Source organism: Macrosteles quadrilineatus, unplaced genomic scaffold (genome assembly GCF_028750875.1).
Source record: "Macrosteles quadrilineatus isolate MER2022 unplaced genomic scaffold, UCM_ALF_1.0 Scaffold_4__1_contigs__length_99947679, whole genome shotgun sequence".
NCBI lineage: Eukaryota > Metazoa > Arthropoda > Insecta > Hemiptera > Cicadellidae > Macrosteles > Macrosteles quadrilineatus.
Window position 1 is genome coordinate 83,036,213 of NW_026542597.1, and position 22,388 is coordinate 83,058,600.

The 22,388-nt window shown below is 35.4% G+C and overlaps 2 protein-coding genes across 2 annotated transcripts; one reads left to right on the forward strand and one right to left on the reverse strand.

The window, feature by feature from the left end:
- Positions 1–1,646: 1,646 nt before the first annotated feature.
- On the forward strand, positions 1,647–3,728 carry LOC128993091 (uncharacterized). The gene is made up of 2 exons (XM_054416847.1): positions 1,647–1,691; positions 2,631–3,728. Exons 1-2 carry the CDS (start codon positions 1,647–1,649, stop codon positions 3,726–3,728), a joined length of 1,143 nt encoding a protein of 380 aa, XP_054272822.1.
- Positions 3,729–18,797: 15,069 nt separating this feature from the next.
- LOC128993092 (cuticle protein 16.5-like) lies at positions 18,798–20,718 on the reverse strand. The gene is made up of 2 exons (XM_054416849.1): positions 20,630–20,718; positions 18,798–19,769 (listed from the first exon to the last, which is right to left on the reverse strand). The coding sequence occupies exons 1-2, from the start codon at positions 20,669–20,671 to the stop codon at positions 18,798–18,800; spliced, it is 1,014 nt and encodes a 337-aa protein (XP_054272824.1). The 5' UTR covers positions 20,672–20,718.
- Between the last annotated feature and the right edge of the window lie 1,670 nt (positions 20,719–22,388).

Genomic DNA, 22,388 nt, shown 5'->3' on the forward strand with positions numbered 1-22,388 from the left:
GTAGGCCTAACAGCTGTTCATACACAAAAGTATAATAAGAGGGAAACAATTTTTAAGATCTTATAGAAGATGACACTGAATATTACTCAAGGGGTACAATGGAAATGGAAATTACCGAGCCATGGCTTGGTCCCCAGGTACTGCATACAAAAGTGGTGATCAATTTCGTCTGGACACTCCATCACCACCAGATCCCCTATTTTAGTCAGTATGACGCTATTGTAATTTCTTAATGAAATAACAAATTAAGAATTTTTTGATTGATTTGATTTGATATTCATCAAGAGGGCAAACAATACAATAATGCTGGTCAGCTGATAGGAGAAGAAGAACAATTTGGATTGCAAGCTATGTACAAGGACAGTACAGTTCCATTTCCGCATGAAAGTTAATTGAGAGAAAATAAGTAAAATTATAATACTTTGAACGTCAACTTATCAGCTGTTACTAATTCAATTGATTTAACAATAAGTGAGTGGTTGGGACAACAGTCGTTGCATCACAATCAGTGGCAATGAGAGGTTATAATCGAAATCATAACCTCTCTTGGAAGCTATGAGTAGTGATTTTTAGTAATTAAGAAACAGTCGTAGGTAAACGGTGTAGGGCAACTTTATTAGCATTTACCACACTCTTAAAGGTTTTAAGGGCACTCGCCAAGGCTCGTGCCTTAAATTGTCTACTTGTGTCATAAAGACTTAGTAAGAAGTTCATTGTTGGTGATGGTGAGTTAATGTTGTTCAAAGGTTTATTGCGGACATTTTCCATCACGAATGTAAAAAAAAAAAACAATACACAACGTTTCGGGATCTGGAATCTGATCCCGTCTTCAGGTGAAAAAACTTAACTACACATAGTTAAGTTAAGTTAATTAAGTTAATTAACTAATTAATTAAGTTAATTAATTAAGTTAATTAAGTGTAATTAAGTTTTTAATTAGTTAAGTTTTTTCACCTGAAGACGGGATCAGATTCCAGATCCCGAAACGTTGTGTATTGTTTTTTTTTTTTTTTTTACATTCGTGATGGAAAATGTCCGCAATAAACCTTTGAACAACAGACTTAGTAAGGCTAAATAGACTAAGTAGAATAAGTAAGACTAAGTAAGTGTGTGTGGTTTTAGTAGAAAAAAAACCACGGGATAACTGATTCATAGGTGTCTAAGTAGGGAATCTGCAGTAGTAGGTTTCCTTCTATGAAAACCATTCCACAGATATAAATTATAATTAAACTAGGTGATGCACTCTAGACTATTAATCAAAGTGTATTTTCTCGAGAATAATAGTATTTTTTCACATTTTCACAGGGATTGAGCTGGTAAAGTACACGGCTTCGTCCCAGAGGTCCCAAGTTCAAATCCCAACAACCAATCTGACGGTTTTGAGCATAGCATCAGGTGTAACAGTATAACAAAGAGATTTTTACCACTTAACACATCACATCACTATGGCACGTGCTACGCGTGCTAACATGACGTCCGTTCAATGCCAGGTACGCTGTGTTTAGACTATAAACGGTATGTTTTGACAGTAGCTCGTGCTCGAACCCGTCACCCGCCCAATGTAGGGTTTGATAAAGGTCGGGCGTGCTGCAGGGTGTATAAGACCTCCTGGTACGAGGGGAGACCAGAACACAACTGGATCGAGAATGAGAATAGTTCTGGCCGTCTTCGCGACGGTTGTCGCGGCAAGGGTAAGCTTTAGATATAAGTAGAGAAAAGTGCAATTTTCATGGTTATGATGGGAGATACTATATAAAATTACATATTATTTGCGAGTCACTAACCTAAAAGCTAACTTCAAAATACGAGTCGACAAATGTTCTAACTGATTTAGTGTTAGTTGAAACAAATTTACCTTCAATGTTTGATTTTCCAAAGTTTTCGTTCTCCTGTAAAACCTCATTTTTGGATTTGAAAATTATTGTTACAGTATGTATTCCTGTGCATGATGTTCTTTTATGATTGTGCTGACTTATTCTAATAAATATGCTGAAATAAAATAAAGTACCAGCTCCATATCGCTGTTTAACGATTTCCTCAAAATGCATTGTTAGTTTTATGTTTTTGCTGTAAAAAATGTCTAAGTTAGATTTAAGTAAGATTTGTTTAATGATCGTACAACGTTTAGAGCCAGTGAACAGTTATATACTATGAACCAGCCATATTTTGGTTCTCTAGTTCCTCGTTATCAATGCAAAGATGTATTGAATTCTGCTTCTAGACGTTTAGTGTAGAGATATCTCCAGTGTAGAGTCAGTTCTCAACTAACTTTTCTCGTCCATATTCATGTCTCGTCATCACCATATAGTTAGAAGGTATTTGTGATTGGGGGGGGACTAGAGCTCGAGTCCTTTGAATAGAAATCGTGGTGCTCTAACCATTAACCTCAAAATAATCCAGTATACGCAGTGAACTAACAATCTAGCAGAGTTTTAGTCGAAGCAAAGATAAATTAATCAGCAAAACTGGCGATAATACATAATTAATCACTTTAACATTTAAAAATATTCGTGGTGAGAGCTTAAGCCAGTCGGGAAGGGGTTCCTACTCCTTTAACATCCTATATTCAATTGAGTTGTTTTTTTAGTGTCTTATATTATACAGCTAAATAAACATTATTTCTCTTTCAGGCTGAAATCTCATACCAAGGTGGGCTTGTGGTGAAGGAAGGGCCTTTGTCGTACAGTGAGAAATACAACCCAGGGCCGCAATACAACCAAGTGGGACCCCCGTGCCCTGGGAAATACCGCCAAGATGTCCAAACATTCAACAGCTTTTTGAACAGTCCCGATGCTGGCCAAACATTCGTCAGCTCGTTGAACAGTGAAGATCCTGGCCAAATATTTGTCAGCTCGTTGAACAGTGAAGATCCTGGCCAAACATTTGTCAGCTCGTTGAACAGTCCCGATGTTGGACAGGTCTTCCTCAATCATCCACCATCGTGCTCATGTGGATGCCAAAACCCCGTAGGTTTCCAGAGGGTGGGACCTCCTCAATATTCTGGACCTCCTCAACTTAGTGGACCTCCTCAATATTCTGGACCTCCTCAACTTTCTGGACCTCCTAAGTATTCTGGACCTCCTCAATATTCTGGACCTCCTAAGTATTCTGGACCTCCTCAACTTTATGGACCTCCTCAACCTGGACCACAGCCACTGTACGCTCCAAATTACGGACCATCATTTCCTGCCAGTCCTCCAGCTCGACCATCTCCAGATTGCATCGACAAGCCGTCTCCCATCATGAAGATACCCAGAAGATCAGATTCTTCAATCACTATAACTGTCAACCCTCCAGAGTCAAATTCAGTCTATCCTCGTCCTCCGACTGCTCTACAACCTCGTCCTGTCTTCTACGCTCGTCCTCCACCTCTGCTCACTTCTTGTCCTGCGGTGTTCTATCCTGCTCCGGCCTTCCCTGTGTATCCACCTTTCACGTGTCCTGCCCGTCCTTATCCTCCTAATGTCAATCCACCTCCACCTCAGAAACTTCCACCCACAACAGGTCCTAAAGGTGGAGAAAAGACTTTTGCCGGTTTCTCTTCCTCTATCCCAGGCGGTACGTGCTACAACGTGACATCAACCCCGGAGAAACGGGATCCTCTTCTTCCCTTCAAGCTGTTGAGCGCCGCAGCCTCCAAGAATCGCCCGACAACTCCAAGTCCAAGTCTTCAAGCGGATGCGCCTAGCAGCGATTGCTCGATGCCCATTCCTCCCAACATACTGTAAATCCATCACTTAGGTTAAGCATTTTGTAACTTTTATACAAATAATAAATTTAAAACATAATGGTGATCTTTATTTGTAGGTTTAACATACTATCAACATATCAATTTGAATTGGTCCACATTACTTTAAAACTCGTATGGATGGTACTCTATTTGGTTAAATTACCTACATCAAACTTCAACATATGATGGTTCTTCGTCCTTGGACAGAGATACAGTACAAATTTGATACAAAATTTTAAATAAAAAATATCACCTTATGTCAGTTTTGCCTCAAATGTGACTGTGCATATATAAAACAACATATACCATGTTTGACGATCTTAAAAGAGGTGAATTTGGAGACTAAGATTTGTCAATGGCTGTCAACTGGATTTGTCAACACGAAGATCGTGCCAGTTGTTCAGTAGACACATTTTCTGATTTTCATAGAAGAAACATGTGTAAAACAATCGACTGAAAAAATTGAAACTAATAAAATTTCTTACATCATCTACAAGCCAACGAATAGGCCTACTTAAATCAATACAAACACACTGGAAAATGTAGTAAACATAAATGTGTTACATGTTATACAGAAATAGGAGTATTGGTGATAATTCCTGTGAAATAATTGACAAAAAGGAATCAATAAACCTCTTAAAACTTTTTTATATCGCAAGTGGAGTGACAATCAAGGGTCGTTGAGATCTATAGTAGAATAAAGATTTGACATATAATATTCCATGAAATATTAAATTAATGTTAAAGATCTCATATGAAATAACACAACATCTGATCTCTTATAACATTATTTAGCCCACTTAGTCTAGATCGCGGTCTTGTAGTGTATTCTGCGTATTCTGCTAGTCTGAGATAAATTAACCATGAGATCTCAAGTATAATAAAGATTTTATACTTAAGATCCCATGAAACTTAAGATTTAACATCTCATCTGACATAACACAACATCTGGTCTCCTATAACATTATTTAGCCCACTTAGTCTAGATCACGGTCTTGTAGTGTCAATAGCCTGTATATTTTGCTGAAGTGTAGATAAACTGTTTACACATTCAGCGATGTTGCCTAACAACATTTTGACAACAATATTCATCCTGGACAGATAATCCGTTAGTTACAAGTCTGGTGACGTCAGAGATGATGTCGACTATAAATCTTTTTTTTTACTATACAAAATATTGTACAGTTTGTGTTTTACCTGTTTTACGATGGGTATTCCATTAATATCACTCAGCCAAAGATAACTTTAAGAATAGTCCTGAATAGTTTACTCAGTTAGTTTTTGCTGTTGAAATTCCATTTATTTTTATGTAACCTGCCTCAAATGTATTTTGACTGAATCTATATACTGTACTTAATACAATATATCAATATACAATACAATCATATACTCTGTTTTTTTCCTTTCATTTTATTAGAGCAGTATTTTATGTTTCAGCATTCATGATACTTTTTATCTCAAAGATTTATTATTTAACTGTTTACTGTATAAGGAAATTCTTGGTTTAACTCTAAAAACTGTATGTTAGAATATATCTGTATGTTTGTAGGTGTGTATGTATGTATTTACAGTATAGCCTAGTATGATGTGTAGGTATGTGTATTAGTATGTGTAGGCAATAGATTAGAATCCTTGGTGCAGTTCAAAAAATTGGAATGAATGTAAATTAGTTTAAATTTTATTTTAGCTTTTAAGTGAGTGCTTTTATGTTTATTATTTTTTATATCAGTGCAGTGTTGATTTTATTTAGATAGTGGAAGTGGACTTTGCCAACCAGACAGACGGTCAAATGACTATTGTCTTTTGTGCATAAAAATAATACAATCTGTAAATTTGTAAACGATTCAGAAAAATAAAGCACTGTTATCTATCTACTTAATACAATAAGGGATTCCCTGTTACATCATTTTCCTGGTCGTTCTACATGATAGATTTTCACGATCGAGATCCCATTAGGACAAGGATTATGGTCAAGCAGAGTGACGAATGGCAACGAAAAAGGTTATTCCCTTTAGGGCTTCGCCCGTATTGCGTTTAATGGTTTAATTTATTTCTAGTGATCATTTAAAAAAATCCAGTGCTGCTGATCAACTCTTAATGTGAACAATTCTAATGCAACAGCTGTTCCTCAAGTTGAAAGAGTCAGATAGTCAAATAATCAAATATGTAGTCAGATTGTAAATCAGAGACGGAACAGGATGTGAAAATATATATTTTAAATAGTCTCATTTTTTACAATGAATTGTAAACTAATTTAGGTAGATAAAGTACTCTTTATAGTAAATATATACAATTAAAAAATGGGTAAATTAAAATGGGTATTCCATTGAATTCATTTTGCCTTGAATAAAAGTTTTGAACCCTAAACTGTGCAATTTGCGCACGGGTTCGTATATTTATCTGTGATACAAAGTGTAAAATACAGTAGAATAATACACGTGAAATTCACCCTGAAATAAGAAAAACGTTTACAACAGTAACAAAGCTACATAGGGCATTTAACTCCATTTACACTCATCCTTCATTCATATGGTTAATGTATTCCCAGTTGCAGCACTATCATAATACAGGGTGATTCAAAGAGAAGTAAAATAAAACTATATACATCTATAAACTAGTAGTTTTATTTGTGAACTCTTATGTTGTTGAGTTAGAAAAAAACTCGATCATCTGATGTTGTTCATTGTTGATTTAGGGCCATCATGGTAAATATCGTTCTAATAAGAAGTACATATGGAAACTAGACATTCCATCCCCATGTTAAAGTTGTCGTCAGGGTTTTGATCACATTTGTCTTAGTTGATGTGAGCCCCCTACAGATTGCACTTATATAAATTATTGATTTCTGCCGATTACATGGTTTTTACCAAGTCAAACTGATGGAATGACTTATTATGAGCTATAGCAACTGTTGTGACCCAGTAACTATGTCAGTAACAAAAAATAAGGTACAAAATAGAGTTTCAGACACTAGAGCAATCTGTGACTGGCTCACACAACTACGTTAGTTTTTAGTAAAAAAATTGCGACAGCTGATCCATATAGATGGGATGTCCAATGATATAGATCGTTCAAAGAGGCCTACAAAATATTTGAACCTGAAATTGAATTGAAGGTAAGAACACTGGGAGATCTTCAAGTGAATTTAGCTTGTACAACTATATTTAATTTGAATAGGTCGACATGGAAAGTAAATTCAGATCTTCAAACTCCACAACCGTTTAGAGAGTTTGACTTAAAATACTCAGCCTGGTGAGGTGGCGTCGTACAACCATAATTCAGTATTATATCAGTTTCATCGTATTAAAAACTCATAAAGTAACGTTTACAGTATTATAAAATAGTACCTGGGGATTGAGTGTATAATATTGGGGAGGGGGGCTCCCCCCCTAGGGACCAAGACATGGCTTGTTGTAGTTTATTTCTCATTTAAAAGCAATATAAAGGAAACTCACGTCTTATTTACAACTAATTTTGGCTTTTATTATTTAAGTTTCAGTGGAATTTAAATTTATTATGATGGGTATTTTAACTTAGCAATTTACAACACAATAAGTTTAGTTTACAGTCGATGGTAAAAATCACCTGTTTATAATAGCATTAATAGCCTATACTTGCATAAACATTGTTTTGACTGTTTGTTTGTATTAAAACAGCTAAAGGGAAAATTGTTGTTTAAATTTAAATCTACATAAAATAAATATATTATTATTATATATTTATTTCACTGTTAAAACCAAAGTTTGGTAAACATTTCGTCAGTACTTCGGGTACTAAATTTTAGTAGGAGAGAGCGAAAAAAATCAATATTTGATCGGAGCTATATCGAATAATCTTCAGTGTAATCTTTGCTCAATAGTAACAACTGGCGTTTTTCCCCTTTGTACTGTATTTCGTAATTTGTTAGTATACTGTGGATGGCTTGTTGTAAACACAATGTTACAAGTCTTTTGTTTACTTTTTCCTTGTTATTTTGTTCAACCAAGATTTGTTCAACTAAGCAACCTATAAGGCCAATAAAAAATGTATACCTTCGATTTCATTTTCTTACGTAATTAGATTTTTGCCGGCAGTTCTAACTGTAGTAAACACGTTTTTAGGTCAGATATAAATTATTACATTTGAAGGAAATCGTCGAAGCCGTTTTCAGGATCTTTGTGCAAGCATACATAAAAGCAAACGTTGATCATAAGGGTATAGGAAAGTGTCTTAGAAATTTACGGTATAGTTTTTTTATATTTAGAATATTATTGTAAATCAAATTGTGATATTGTCAGCCATGTAACATTTTACTTCCATGAACTTTGTACAAACATATACTATAATAGCTTTTGTATCTGAACATGTCTACCCTTCCGACTATCGTAGACACACACTTTTCCATTTTTAAATCCTTTAAATAAGAATATGGCCGCCAATTCAATGAAAAGTATTAAGTATAAAACACCACCGCCACAAACCTGTTGACTACTCTAATTCCCATTTGCCGGATTCCCTAAAGTATTCCCTTTAAAATATCAGATTTTCCTTACATAAAATCGGTATTTTGTTCTATGAGTGCTTAGATTTACTTCTACAGGAAAGTAATACAGTCTGTTTTAGTGAAATGTTAATAGCTTGTCAAATTTCATGGAAATATATCCATAAACAAGCAAATCGCAAAAGTTTACTTATTCTCCATAAGAAAACATGATAATTTTAAATCGACCGCCTTATGGAATTTTCCCCGTGAAGATCCTATACAAGAACACATCAAATGCAATTTTTTAAGCTCTACAAAATTGTTTGGAAATAAATTGGGATGATCTTTGTTTTGAGGTTCAACATAGGAAAACCCCATGTTTACCTCCATAAAAATAATTTATGGGGATACAACCTCGTTTCCATAGTCCGATCTTGCTGATTCGCAAGCTTTTTTCACATTTAAACACATTAAAAAATACACACATATTTGAACGTAGGTTTAAAAGTTTGTAAAACATTTCATCAGCATTAAGATGATTTTTACTTAAGCTTAACTGACCTATATACTGTAATTATAAATGTGAATTTTAATGGATGGTATGTTTGGCCTCTAGAAAAAAGGTCTTACCATGAGACCTACATTCTTCGGTATCTACTGTAAGACCCTCTTCACAAACTTCAACTTCACAAAAATGGGGGAGAATAAGTTTAATTTTTATACATTTCATCAAAAAAATTAATAAAATATTTCATAAATTTTTATCTCAATGTACACACAACTAATATCAATTTATAAATTTACCTCAACTCCATCAATACTTCGGTGCTTCGTATTAACACCTGTATGTTCGCTACTTTTAAACGATTAACAGCTGTGTGTTGAGGTTGGCTTGAGTCATACAGTAGGAGCTTACGATCTCTGTATTCTAAAGACAATTGTCTAATTATTAGGAAATGTTTACTGAACTTTGCAAGCTGGAGTGCCAAAACCATATCTTTAGTGGTTTTGGTATTTATTTATTTATTTTAAATTGCTACGGCGTTTTTGTATAGTTTTATGTTAAAGTTATTTATAATGCGAAACACTTTTGCCTGTGTCATGAACTAAAACTTTCGTCATAGACCTAATGCAAAATTATTTTATTACTTTGAAAACGAAAAGAAAACATGTAAACATAATCTATCAAAAGGACGGCCAATTTTCAGTTTTGCAAATTCTAGCAAGCAGCTGTTTATTAAGTGGTTCAATCATTTCGTCTATTAAGATTGTGTTTAGTGTACATTATACCATCATACCATCGATATGTTGAACCATTGAGAAGGATGCAACAATAAGCATTCAGAAGAAATCAATCGATTCATATGATTGCTTGAAATCTATGTTTACAACTGAGTTTACAGCAGCTTACTTTTTCTCTCTAAGGCCTAAAGACTTTTTACACCCTAGGGAATAAAATAGCTACTTTAGAATCACAAAGCATTAAAAACGGCTGTTTTTGCTTTAGTGAAAAAAAAAAAAATAGTTATACATGGTACCCACAAAATATTGGTACAATTTCATGCATAAGCCATATTGTTACTTTTTAACGTACTTATATGCTCCCAATGTTGTTGGAATCACCCACATTCTTGACCAGTAACATAAAACAATGTGTTGGCAACAAAATGGCTTCCTTGGTTTTTTGACATTGTCCCTTATGATTTCTTACTATATGGTAAATGAAAGGCATTGTCTAACAGAAAAAAACACCTCAGTTGATGAAGTAAAACAATTAGGGAAGCCTTTCTCTAGGATTTCAACGAAACAGCAAATATAATTTAAATGGAAGTAGTAAATGATCAATAAGTACTTACATAATCTTTATTCTTGGTTTATCAAATGGAAACTGATATGTTTTTGTTTGGTGGATGATGTCTTTTATTTACTTTATAATAAAAAAATCAAGGGTGTGATGTTCGGAAAACGAGGGAGTCAGAATATTGGCAAACAACTAGTTCACTGTATTTTATAGTAAAAAATAGGTCACAATATCAATTACCGGTAGCAGTTTAGCACGAACAAATTCGACAATACTTATGGATGAAAGTAAACTTAATAATGTGGCTTATAGGCTGGTACGGGCTGGTACAACCAACGTAGAAAATATACATTGTAGAGTAACAGTAGAGATATTGTTTGATATTGTACTAATCTTTTGTGGGCACCCTGTGTATTTAGTAACGATAAGTACTTTCACCATAGTAGCATTGTCAACATGTGGATGAAAAGTAGCTTTTAACCACCCGGCTATGACTACGAAAGTCATACTCGGTTGGTAAAAAAGTCATAGCCGGGTGGTAAAAAGTCACACTCCATGAACTAGTTGTTACCCACGGGCAACTCCAGAGCCACTGGGGCGGAGCCCAGAGGTCGGAGGGTAAAATCCTTTCTTAGTGAGCGTCTACTACCCAAAAGGAAGATGCCTGCCAAGTTAGGTTCCTAGGTCTTATGGTTTCTGAGATTTCGTGATGAGTGAGTGAATGGTATTTGAGCTTTATACAGGGTGTCCATAAAAAACGTTTCAGGACTTTGGGAAATGAATCCCCATACTAAAAGGAAGAAAAAAGTTTATGGGAAGGTATGTCCGAAAATGCATATTAACCCAGATATCCGCCATTTTGTTTTTTATACACACATATTTTTATCTGCGAAGTTTTTTATCCGATGATTATGAAATTTGGTAAACATGTTAACATACACAAGACCTATAATAGAAAAAATTATAACATTGTTCCAATTGTAAATTTTAAAATGGCGGCCGTTTGAATTTTTATAACTTAAATCACTCAAAAACGGCTAATTCTACGAAAAAATGTCAAGAATACTTTTTTTTGAATTTTTAATTTTCTATCAAACGATACCAAGATCAAAAATATCGGACAAAAGATAACTGAAATATAAGGATTTTTGTGTAAAAATAAGGCAAAGTTAGTCGGGGAACCCTTATTTTTTGCCTTATTTTTACACAAAAAACCTTATATTTCAGTTATCTTTTGTCTGATCTTTTTGATCTTGGTATCGTTTGATAGGAAATTAAAAATGCTAAAAAAAGTATTCTTGACATTTTTTCATAGAATTAGCCGGTTTTGAGTTATTTAAGTTATAAAAATTCAAACGGCCGCCATTTTGAAATTTACAATCGGAACAACTTTAAAATTTTTTCTGTTATAGGTCTTGTGTATGTTAACATGTTTACTAAATTTCATAATCATCGGATAAAAAACTTCACAGTTAAAAATATTTTTGTATAAAAAACAAAATGGCGGATATCTGGGTTAATATGCATTTTCGGACATACCTTCCCATAAACTTTTTTCTTCCTTTTAGTATGGGGATTCATTTCCCAAAGTCCTGAAACGTTTTTTATGGACACCCTGTATACCGGGTGTCCAAAACCACCCGTACACCCCTTTCAAAACGATGGAAACCATTTCTTACAAACAAAAAATAATACAGAACTAGCTAAATTGGGCACGGTCTACCAAATGGTGATAATTTCAAATCCAAAATCAAACCGGAAGTGGCTTTTTCAGACCGGAAGTTGACTTTTTTAAATGTAAACTACCAATTTTGATTACAGAATCGGATTCTACGTTGAAAAATACATAACTTTTGTCTAAAACATTTTTTGAAAAAAACTTGTTTTCTGCCTCTAATGTCCCATTAAAGTCAATAATTTTTGGTCATTCATCCGTCAAAGTTACTCGAAACAATAATAGAGAAAAACAAATAACAAAGATTACATAAAGACATGTGATAAATAGTATCAGCTGTTCATTGTAAACACCTTAACAATTGAGTTAAAGCTGGTCTACCCATTGCTTAGTTTAATTTTATTTTTAAAATAAATCATTTGTTTTTACATTTAAGGAGTCATATGTAACAATAAATTATAAAAAAATTCAACTTAGCAATGTGTAGACCAGCTGTTACTCAATTGCTAAGGTGTTTAAAATAAACAGCTGATTCTATTATTCATATGTCTTTATGTAATCTTTGTTAATTGTTTTTCTCTATTATTGTTTCGAGTAACTTTGACGGATGAATGACAAAAAATTATTGACTTTAATGGGGCATTAGAGGTAGAAAACAAGTTTTTTCAAAAAATGTTTTAGACAAAAGTTATGTATTTTTCAACGTAGAATCCGATTCTGTAATCAAAATTGGTAGTTTACATTTAAAAAAGTCAACTTCCGGTCTGAAAAAGCCACTTCCGGTGTGATTTTGGATTTGAAATTATCACCATTTGGTAGACCGTGCCGAATTTAGCTAGTTCTGTATTATTTTTTGTTTGTAAGAAAAGGTTTCCATCGTTTTAAAAGGGGTGTACGGGTGGTTTTGGACACCCGGTATAGATGAATGACTAAAAAATGTTTTTTAACGAGCAAGTGCTCTCGGTATTGGCATAGTATCGACCATTAGTATATACAATAGTGGCTATACAATAGTGCTAGCCTAGTAATCAAAAGGTCGCCGGTTCGATCCTGAGAAAAATTAGTTACTTTTTTGGTGGTTCGAAACTGGACCCAGCCATCCCTGAAAATTGGCTTTAAATAAATTGTCCTAAATAATGGATCAGCTGATAGTAGTCAGTAACAAAGCTACAAAAATCATCTCACAACATTCTACACTCATCCTTCACTCGTTACGCACTCATCTCAATTGATTGATGATAGTTCATTAAAGTACAACTCTGGTCTTCATTACTTCTCTTGTCGAACAAAAGGGAATTGCTTGGTAAGTCTAAAATTTGATCTTTGGTTGCTTTGTTAATGTAAGCACTAATAATGGATTATTTATTATTTGCACAATTAACACTCAAGTCGTCACTCATTTAGTTGCTGGTTCAGTAATTACTGCATAGCACTAATTAAGGCATAATTAAGGCACTAATTAAGTCATGGGAACACCCCACAAGGAGTCAGAAGGAAACCTTAAGTAGGGGCATAGCATGATATGGACATCATTAAAGGCAGTATAAAATAGGTTTACGTACCTTACGTCGTCAATCCTTGAATAGTCTTACAAGCGACTAGTTTCGAAACTGGCGTTTCATTTTCAAGCTTTGTCGTCTAACATAAAATTATTGTCGTAAAAATGTTCCACACGATGTCGTCAAAATCATGTTCCAATAATTCTATTTTAGACGACAAAGCTTGAAAATGAAACGCCAGTTTCGAAACTAGTCGCTTGTAAGACTATTCAAGGATTGACTACATAAGGTACGTAAACCTATTTTATACTGTCTTAAATCAATCATGGAGGCAATGCTGAATAAATTAAAGGCATTTACTAACAGAATACAACGCCGCAAATTTGGACTCAACCGGACAACCAAGTCAAAAAATTACAGTAGATCAAAGATGAATTGAATTTGCAATGCTATTATACGCTACCTCCTCAGGGGGCAGCCGCTAGGAATCGGAAGAAAATCGTAAACGTAATCATAGGTCATCATGCACACCAAATTGAAGGTCTTTATTTGTAGATTACAATGCTACGAATTCGTGCTCAAAAGAAAAACTGTGTAAAAAATTAAAGACGTTCAAAGATTCGAAATAGCAGATTCAAGAAATCTTTGAACGGCTGCCATTTTTGACTCGGTTGTCCATTTGAGTTCAAATTTGAGGCATTGTATTCTGCTAGTAAAATACCTTTAATTTGATATACCTTCTAAAATACCTTCTGACTCCTTGCGGAACGTCTCAGTATTACAGAAAACTGATAGTTCCTTCAAAGGAGATTTTTAGGTTTTATGTTAATGAACCAAATCTTATTGATTTATCTGTTATCGTTCAGAAAGTAACCTGTGCGGGAATTTATTTACACCCTGTGCAACACCAGAAGACAAGCACTATTTCTTAAAACAAAATTGTTATATCAAATATATTATATTAAGTTGAAATACATTTTAGGCAGCTTAAAAATCAGGAAAAACGTTTAACAAAACATCCATGCACAGTAAGAACTATTCTCAATTTTGACTGAGTGATGTATATATTTCAATTTTTAGTAATCAATTTTTTATATAATCAATTTTTCTTTTTGTATATATACGACACAGATGGAAAATTTATTGTAAAACACACACTGTAGAATATGTTGTATGGTAAAATAAATTGTTATAGTCGACATCATCTCTGACGTCACCAAACTTGCAACTAACGGATTATTAGTCCAGGATGAATATTGTTGTCAAAATGTTGTTAGGCAACAACGCTGAATGTGTAAACAGTTTATCCTACGCTTCAGCAAAATATACAGGCTATTGACACTACAAGACCGCGATCTAGACTAAGTGGGCTAAATAACTTTATATAAGATCAGATGTTTTGTTATGTCAGTTTAGATGTTAAACCTTAGGTTTCATGGGATCTTAAGTATCAAATCTTAATTCTACGTGAGACTCATGGCTAATTTATCTCAGACTAGCAGGGTACCCGTTCTTCGTATGGGGTTGGTGTATAAGTATAAAACGCTTATTGCAGTTATATTACGTTTGCAATGGGGGAGGATAAGGCTTGAAAGAATTTGGTTCTTTATGGTATGCTATAGTATTACAGATATAGTATAGTATATACAGTACTTATAGTACTACACGTCTACCATAGCCAGAACAGAATCATTACGGTAAAAAATCCTACTTTGACAGTTCTCATTGTGTATCACAGCTTATTGATGCTGCTTACTTCAAATTAGCTGTTATCATAATTTCAAAAAATATAATAGTGCTGCACCCAGTTGGTAAACCTTATAATTTTTTAATGCTATTGAATATCATAGAACTTGTTTGGTCGAATCAGCTGACAAAATTATTTAATTCCTTTTAAAAGTGAATACGCATAAAGTTGACATGGATAACTCCAGAGCCACTGAGGCGGAGCCTGCAAGGAGTTTTGAGGCAACAATGTGCCTATACAGTTAATCGGGAATGTGAGCAATCATCATGCCAAATTACAGCCCAATCCGTCCAGTATTTTTCGCGTTTACTTGTCACAAACATCCATACATACATACATCCAAACTTTCTCATTTATAATATGAGTAGGATTTTCATTCCACTTGGATTTTTAAAATGTTTAAATAGTATATTACGTTACTAGTCCTGAAAATAAGTGTTTACCGGACGAGTGTGGTCATTCCCGTGCGAGACGAAGTCGAGTACGGGATTACCATACGAGTCCGGTACACACATTTTAGACGAGTTACGTACGATAGTTTACGCCATACTACCTACTTAATTCGTACGATCAACCAACTAAAGGACTAAACATCACCAGTCATAACCTCTAAGAGAGGTTATGTTTTTGTTTATAACCAATGATTGCCACGCAAATACAGTATAATCAGCTGATTGGTGTCCGGTAAAACTCATTGCAGAACAGTATTACGCAATGAAACCCCATTTGAATAAGCTGGCGGCAAACAGCTGTTTTCTGGACTAAATCCTTGCGTGGGAAGTTCGTCAAAATAATGTAGTGTGGCGTAATAGTATATTACGTTACTAGTCCTGAAAATAAGTGTTTACCGGACGAGTGTGGTCGTTCCCGTGCGAGACGAAGTCGAGTACGGGATTACCATACGAGTCCGGTACACACATTTTGGACGAGTTACGTACGATAGTTTACGCCATACTACTATAAATCCGTACAAATCCTTATTTCCACCAACTAACTAAAAATCACTAGTCATAACCTCTCTAGAGGCTATGTTTTTGTTTATAACTACTCACTGCCACCTAAATACAGTATAATCAGCTGATTGGTGTCCGGCAAAACTCATTGCAGCACAGTAGTACGCAATGAAACCCCATTTGAATAAGCTGGCGGCAAACAGCTGTTTTCTGGACTAATTCCTTGCGTGGGAAGTTCGTCAAAATAATGTAGTGTGGCGTAAACTTCGTTTTCGTCATACTGCAACAAAAACAGCCGTTTTAATACATGATTTCTGGATCCCTTTAGGGAGTTAAAGTGAGCTGTTGTAAACTTCGATTTTAAGCAATCGCATACATTGATTTAATCAATTGTATCACTATCATAGCAAACAGCTGATTGATTTACAGTATCACTTGACACAGAATATTGCCATTAGTTGGTAGACCATCTCAACAGATTGCACCACGTTTTTTGGATTCAAATTTTTACATTGCACGGGAAGTCTCAAGTAGTTGTAGAACTGAGAGGTTATCTTTACTTGAACCGTTATCTGTGTCCGTTGTCTAACTTAGATTTTTAAACAATACAGTATTGCAATATGACGAAAGATATAGTTCATCACACGGGCAAAAAGTGTCTTTTCACCACTCTGTATTCGAATAGCTCATTTCCATACAGCTGAGATATTCGGAAATAGTCAATTTCCATACACCAAAAACAATAATGATCAGCTGACTATTCCTTACATAAACATTACTTTCCTATACAAACAATACTTTGCCTGACATCAACAAACTTACAACCTAAGTTCCCGGTTAGCTCTAAAAAAGGAGCGAGCACCATCGTGTTTTAATTAAAAATACATACCAGAAAATTGATTTATTTAAATACAATTTTTATTAACAAAGTTTACAACTTGCATTAATGACAAGTTTAAAACAGTTAAGGATCACGATTGAATCTGACAGAACAAAGAGTATAGAACACTAAAATGTAGGTTCTCTGAAACATCTATGCTTTTTGGAGAATCCTATCTGGCAGGTTAGACATTTTTTACATGTAAACAAACTATTGTGATTTATATTTGTTTGTTTTGGCAGTTGTTGATATTCAATCAGCTGAATTTTACACTAAAATTATATTGTACAGCCGTATTGTGTTTAGATTAGAAAAATGAATGGATTACGAAATATCAGATAATGTTTTGAAGTTTGATGAAGTAGTTTTTTCGTCGTGATAATAAGTATCGTTCAATATTCCAGTCCCATTTCGGAGCGAGATAGTGTTTTACATGCGAGAAGAAAACGAGCCGAAATGGGTCACTTTCGTGACTAGTAGTGAAATATACTTTCCAACCCTCGCTCATTTTCTGACCTTGGCTTTCCCCGGTTGTGAAAAAAGGGTCGAAAAGAGTCACTTTACGCCCTAGTGACGAAATATTGTTGCTTCCTTTTGGTCAATTATTTCACTATTGCCATCCGCACCCCGATACCTGAAGTGTAACTCATTTACCAATAGAAAACTCTTATAAATAATTAAATATTTCCACCACTGCTAACCATCAGTAAGCAAATTTCCATTTGTCTGCTTTGATTTTCCTATAGATCTATTTAAATAACATTAAGTTTAAAGAGCACCTAGGTTTGCTGCTACAGGGAACATAATCACACTAGAGTTCATTGTCAACGATAATCCACTTCTAGTTATATAAAAAAAATTCTATACAGATAGAAGATACTCATCCAAAGCTATGCCTTTAATTTCAATGAAATAAATGTTAATCATTAACTAGAGTTCGCCAATACTGATTTAGCTTGCGAAATATACTATTGACCGATTTCAGACAAGAAAACATACTGACATTGTGATACGTAAAAGTTGAATAAAGTAACTTTTTATAAATTGATTTACGGATACTAAACCGAACAGTTAAACTTCAGTCAATAGTCAAAAGTTGTGTATTTTCACCAAGGGTGCATTCGCGATGGTTAGCCTACAGATAGAATGGTCCCTTATTCATATGCTAAGAGAAATTTTAACTTATAAATACATATAAGAATTTTAAACGAAATAATCCAAGACACCCCACAAAATCTATAGTTAAAAATGATAAGTCACATTTTGTCAATACTTTGCAATAAATTTAGGTTAATAAATTTAGATTTGTTCTGTTGAGTAGATTAAAAATACCTCTACAGTACTACTACTGTTGTATCGTCTATAACACATTGCAAATGCGATAATGTTTTCTTGTTGTATACAATTGTATGTACAGTACCATTTATTAAAATGACTGTTACTAAAAAAACGAGGTATGTTTATTGAACACCTTTCTAACAGGTTCTGAGATATCAGATATAATATTGAATCTCTTGTTTACTTATTTTGGCTCTTTTTTAAGTGTGCGTTATAGATTTTAACTCTTTTATAAAATTTAAATCATTCACATTTTTGTAATTTTTCTATTAATGTTACCATGTGATTAATTGTTGAATTTTCTCTTAGACTTTTATTTGTGTAAATAGTTGTTAGTTTGATTCTAAAATTCTTTAGAAAATTGAATTTTAAATATTTTTGCACATTAAGTGTTACTATATTCATCAATCATAGGTAATCACACTTTTCCTTGAAAAATTGATGTTCTCAAATTCTGTTTAACTTCCAGAGACAGCACTGGTTATGAAACAACTTATGTGGTTATACTTATGTGTTAGAACATTATTTTCATTTTGACAACTGAAATGAAAATTATGTTTGGAGTTGTAGGGTTGGTTATAATTAATAAATCATATATCTGGCAGTAAAATTTGGCATTTTATTTCTGAAATCTTTGACTTCTTTCAAGATGACTCTTGGAGTTGTACAAAATTGTGATTTTTTTGGACATTGCACTTTGATTCTTCAGCACTTAGCAAGCGCAACCGCAGGCACCACCGATGACGGGGGTAGCGGGGTAGGCGGGGTAGACGGAAGCGTCAGCGACGTAACCACCGTAGGCACCGCAGCCAGGAGCGTAGTCAGCGCCGTAGACACCGTCGTAGGCACCGTAGTAGCCGGCAGCGGGGGCAGCGCCGTAGATAGCGGAAGGACCGTAGGCGGGGGCGGCGGCGTAGGACAGAGCGGGGGCAGCGGCGTAGGACAGAGCGGGGGCAGCGGCGTAGGACAGAGCGGGGGCAGCGGCGTAGGACACAGCGGGGGCGGCGGCGTAGGAAGCGGGAGCGGGGACGGTCTGGGAGCTGACGATGGGCTGACCAGCCTTGGTGTCACGGAGGGTGATGGTCTTACCGGCAATAGTGACAACAGACTTGGTGCTGGATCCCTTGTTGATGATCTTGGGGGTCTTGAAGGAGACGTTCTTGGTGGTACCACCGCACTTGGCGCGGGTAGCGGCGCAGGCAGTGCTACAGTAGCCCTCGACAATGGAGGTAGACTGAGAGACGGGGCCGGAGACGGCGCTGGTGGAGGACTTGACGGGGGTGGCGAAGGTGGAGGTCTGGCAGACGGGGCCGGTGGTGTAGGCGGTGGAGGGACCAGCAGAGGTACCGACAACGGTGGGGGCGTTCACGGGGACGGCGGGGGCAGCGACGGCGGGGGCGACGTAGTCAGCACCGTAGGCACCGGCGAGGGCGGGGGCGGGGTAGGCACCGGCGTAACCAGCGTAGGTGGGGTAGGTGGCTCCAGAGTAGAGGGAAGCGTCGGAGAGACCAGCGTAGCCAGCACCGTAGTAGCCAGCACCAGCGCATCCGCAGTCGAGTCCAGCGGGGTAAGCTCCAACCAGAGCGGGGGCGTCGTAGACGGCGGGGGCGTCGTAGACGGCGGGGGCGGCGGCGTAGGCAGCGGGGTAGGGTCCGCAACCGCAGCTGGGGGCGGCAACAGCGGCCTGCAATTCAACACATACGTTAGTCATCTCAACAAACCCTTACAGGAGCTGGTCTACTTACGTGCTTACGTGAAACATTTGGCACAAGTAATACAGTAGAGGAAATAGTACGAATTATTCAACTATACGTTGAAGAAAACTATTGCTACGAAGACAATTTGTAGAGCACGATGGTGGAGTTAGCAAGTACAATAACGTTTAATAAGCAAGAGGATCAGATTCGAAGTTATGTCATAGTTTACTTTACTAATGAATCCATAGATTAATTTGATAAAGTCTATTAGAAAAAATATGCACTAATAAATTAGAAATTGCGTATTCAAAACCAATCAATGACCAACCTCGATTATACGTTGGATGAAAACAATCACCTAAATAATATTTAGCTATACTTTTCCTCATTTTCTATAAATACAGAAAAAATTAATGTATTATTATCGTATGAAAAATGATATAACAAGACCAAACAAGATTTTACCAAACACCAATATATCTGAACACTATAGACTATTGGTGTTCACTAACGACTTTACATGATGGAACTATAATTGGTATATTATTTTATGTTTCCCCTATTGAATTAACTTCAGTAATAGGAATTAACTAAATCTGAATCGGAATTACAAGTGTAATTTAGCGAAAATAACAAAAACGCACGAATGACACAATATTACTTCTTACTGTACAATGAACAACAAAAGCCTCCCAATTTACAAACAACCCCCAAATTTACACAACCCCCCCAATTCTTACACAAATCATGACCTAATCAAACAAACGTCCCTACCAATTGATTTTCTTAGCTTAAAGGTTAAGTAGAAATCATGTATTGAACATTTTAATAGATATTTTCAATTTACCTGGACGAGGAGAGCCAAAGCGAGAGCAGCGACAAAAGCCATCTTGTGTTGGACTAGGGATCAATGTGTCCCTCAACCCTTCGCCGGACACTATATACCGGCTCTTATCTCCTTTATCGCTCGAATTCGAGCACATCTCACGTCTAGGTCGATCCAGCTGATAGCATAGCATTGTATGCCGTGTTGTCCAAACACACCTGATACTGGGATAAACATGACTCCGTGCCGTGTCCGTGTACGAGATGGTGAAAAAAATATCACTTGAATCCATTTAGTAAAACGTTAAGATACATGTGTTCAATATATCTTGCGAAAAAATTATTGATTTTGGTCCCGATTTGTTTTTGGGACACGAATAAATCGTGAAAGAATTTAGTAAATAATTTTCGGCGGTGTAAAAATCCCTAGATAGGAAAGGTTTACGGGATTTTATATTTATGAGTTTTCTTGTGCACAATCACAACAAAAATAATAATGTCCTTTGAGAGGGGAAAAAAACTATTTGAATAATTATGAGAAAAAATATTCTGAAACATACACTTAACCATATATAGTGTTGCCGTATTTTCCCTTTATACCTTTTATGGATAGCGTATTTTTAAGACATAACATGTAAAAATACTTTTAATTGCTGTGCAGAGTGACACTGAAAGATATCATTTTGATCTGTACATAATTGAAACTGTAAGCATATAGATATTTTTTGTAGCTGGAAAGATCCCAGGAAATCTTTCTCCAATGTGTTTATAAATTATGTTAACTGCAAAGATCACAGGAAATCTTTTTCCAATGTATCTTATTAAAGTATGTTCACTGCACATACCTATTATATTGAGTTAAAGCAATGTCCCAAAGAAAGGTAGCTTGAAATATGACAGTTCACAAAAACCCTAATGGTAGTGGCCAAACTGAGGTATCTTAGTTTTTTGTTGAAATCACAAATATTACGAATATTGTAAAGGGATGATTTCCATTTATATGTGAAAAGTTTTATGAGATTACCGTTAACATCAATAAGGTTCATTTTCCAAATATTTCAATCTTTGCAAAATAATATTCTTGGGCGAATAAAACTGTACATTATCAAGGCCCTAGTCAATATTAATTAATCTGTTACGATTTTTGCATTGAATTGTTTTTACCATTTAAATATCAATACCAACTTCAAGAGAAATTTTCATCCTGTCGGAAAATCTAAACCCTATTTTTACGTATTTTCGTGTCCTGGTACTTTCGAGTTGAAGTGTGCCTTTGTTGATTAAATGTTTTTCTCTTATATGTGAATAACACAATGTGCCACTATTGAACAAGTAATACAGTAGAGGAAATAGTACGAACTATTGAACTATACGTTGAAGAAAACTATTGCTACGAAAACAATTTGTAGACCAGCGTAGTCAGCTCTTTCGTGCTCTTTATAGTATAAAAGAGCAAGCAAACATACGTTAAAATTGTTCTCAGCAAGTTTAATGGGGTAGCACACGTTAAAGGGAGTATGTAGAATAATATGCTAAAAGCATACAACTATAGTCACGACTTAACATATGTTCATATTAACATACTCCTATTAACATATGTTCCTAATACTCAATAATATTATTAGTGTGATAAAGTCAAAATTTGCAGCAATTATTTAAGGCCACTAACCAAATAAAAATACAGGATTATGGCACATCAAAATGAAGTTCAGAGTGAGAGGATTTGCAGAAAAGTATTGGTATGAACGAATTTCTTAAAGGCTCTGCCCCAAAGGCCGATT

Excerpts from the sequence above, each read along its gene's own strand:
- LOC128993091 (XM_054416847.1), top strand. The coding sequence starts at position 1,647 with ATGAGAATAGTTCTGGCCGTCTTCGCGACGGTTGTCGCGGCAAGG. Across the intron at positions 1,692-2,630 it reads CGACGGTTGTCGCGGCAAGG|GCTGAAATCTCATACCAAGG; the intron begins GTAAGCTTTAGA and ends TTTCTCTTTCAG.
- LOC128993092 (XM_054416849.1), bottom strand. The coding sequence starts at position 20,671 with ATGGCTTTTGTCGCTGCTCTCGCTTTGGCTCTCCTCGTCCAG. Across the intron at positions 19,770-20,629 it reads CTTTGGCTCTCCTCGTCCAG|GCCGCTGTTGCCGCCCCCAG; the intron begins GTAAATTGAAAA and ends GTTGAATTGCAG.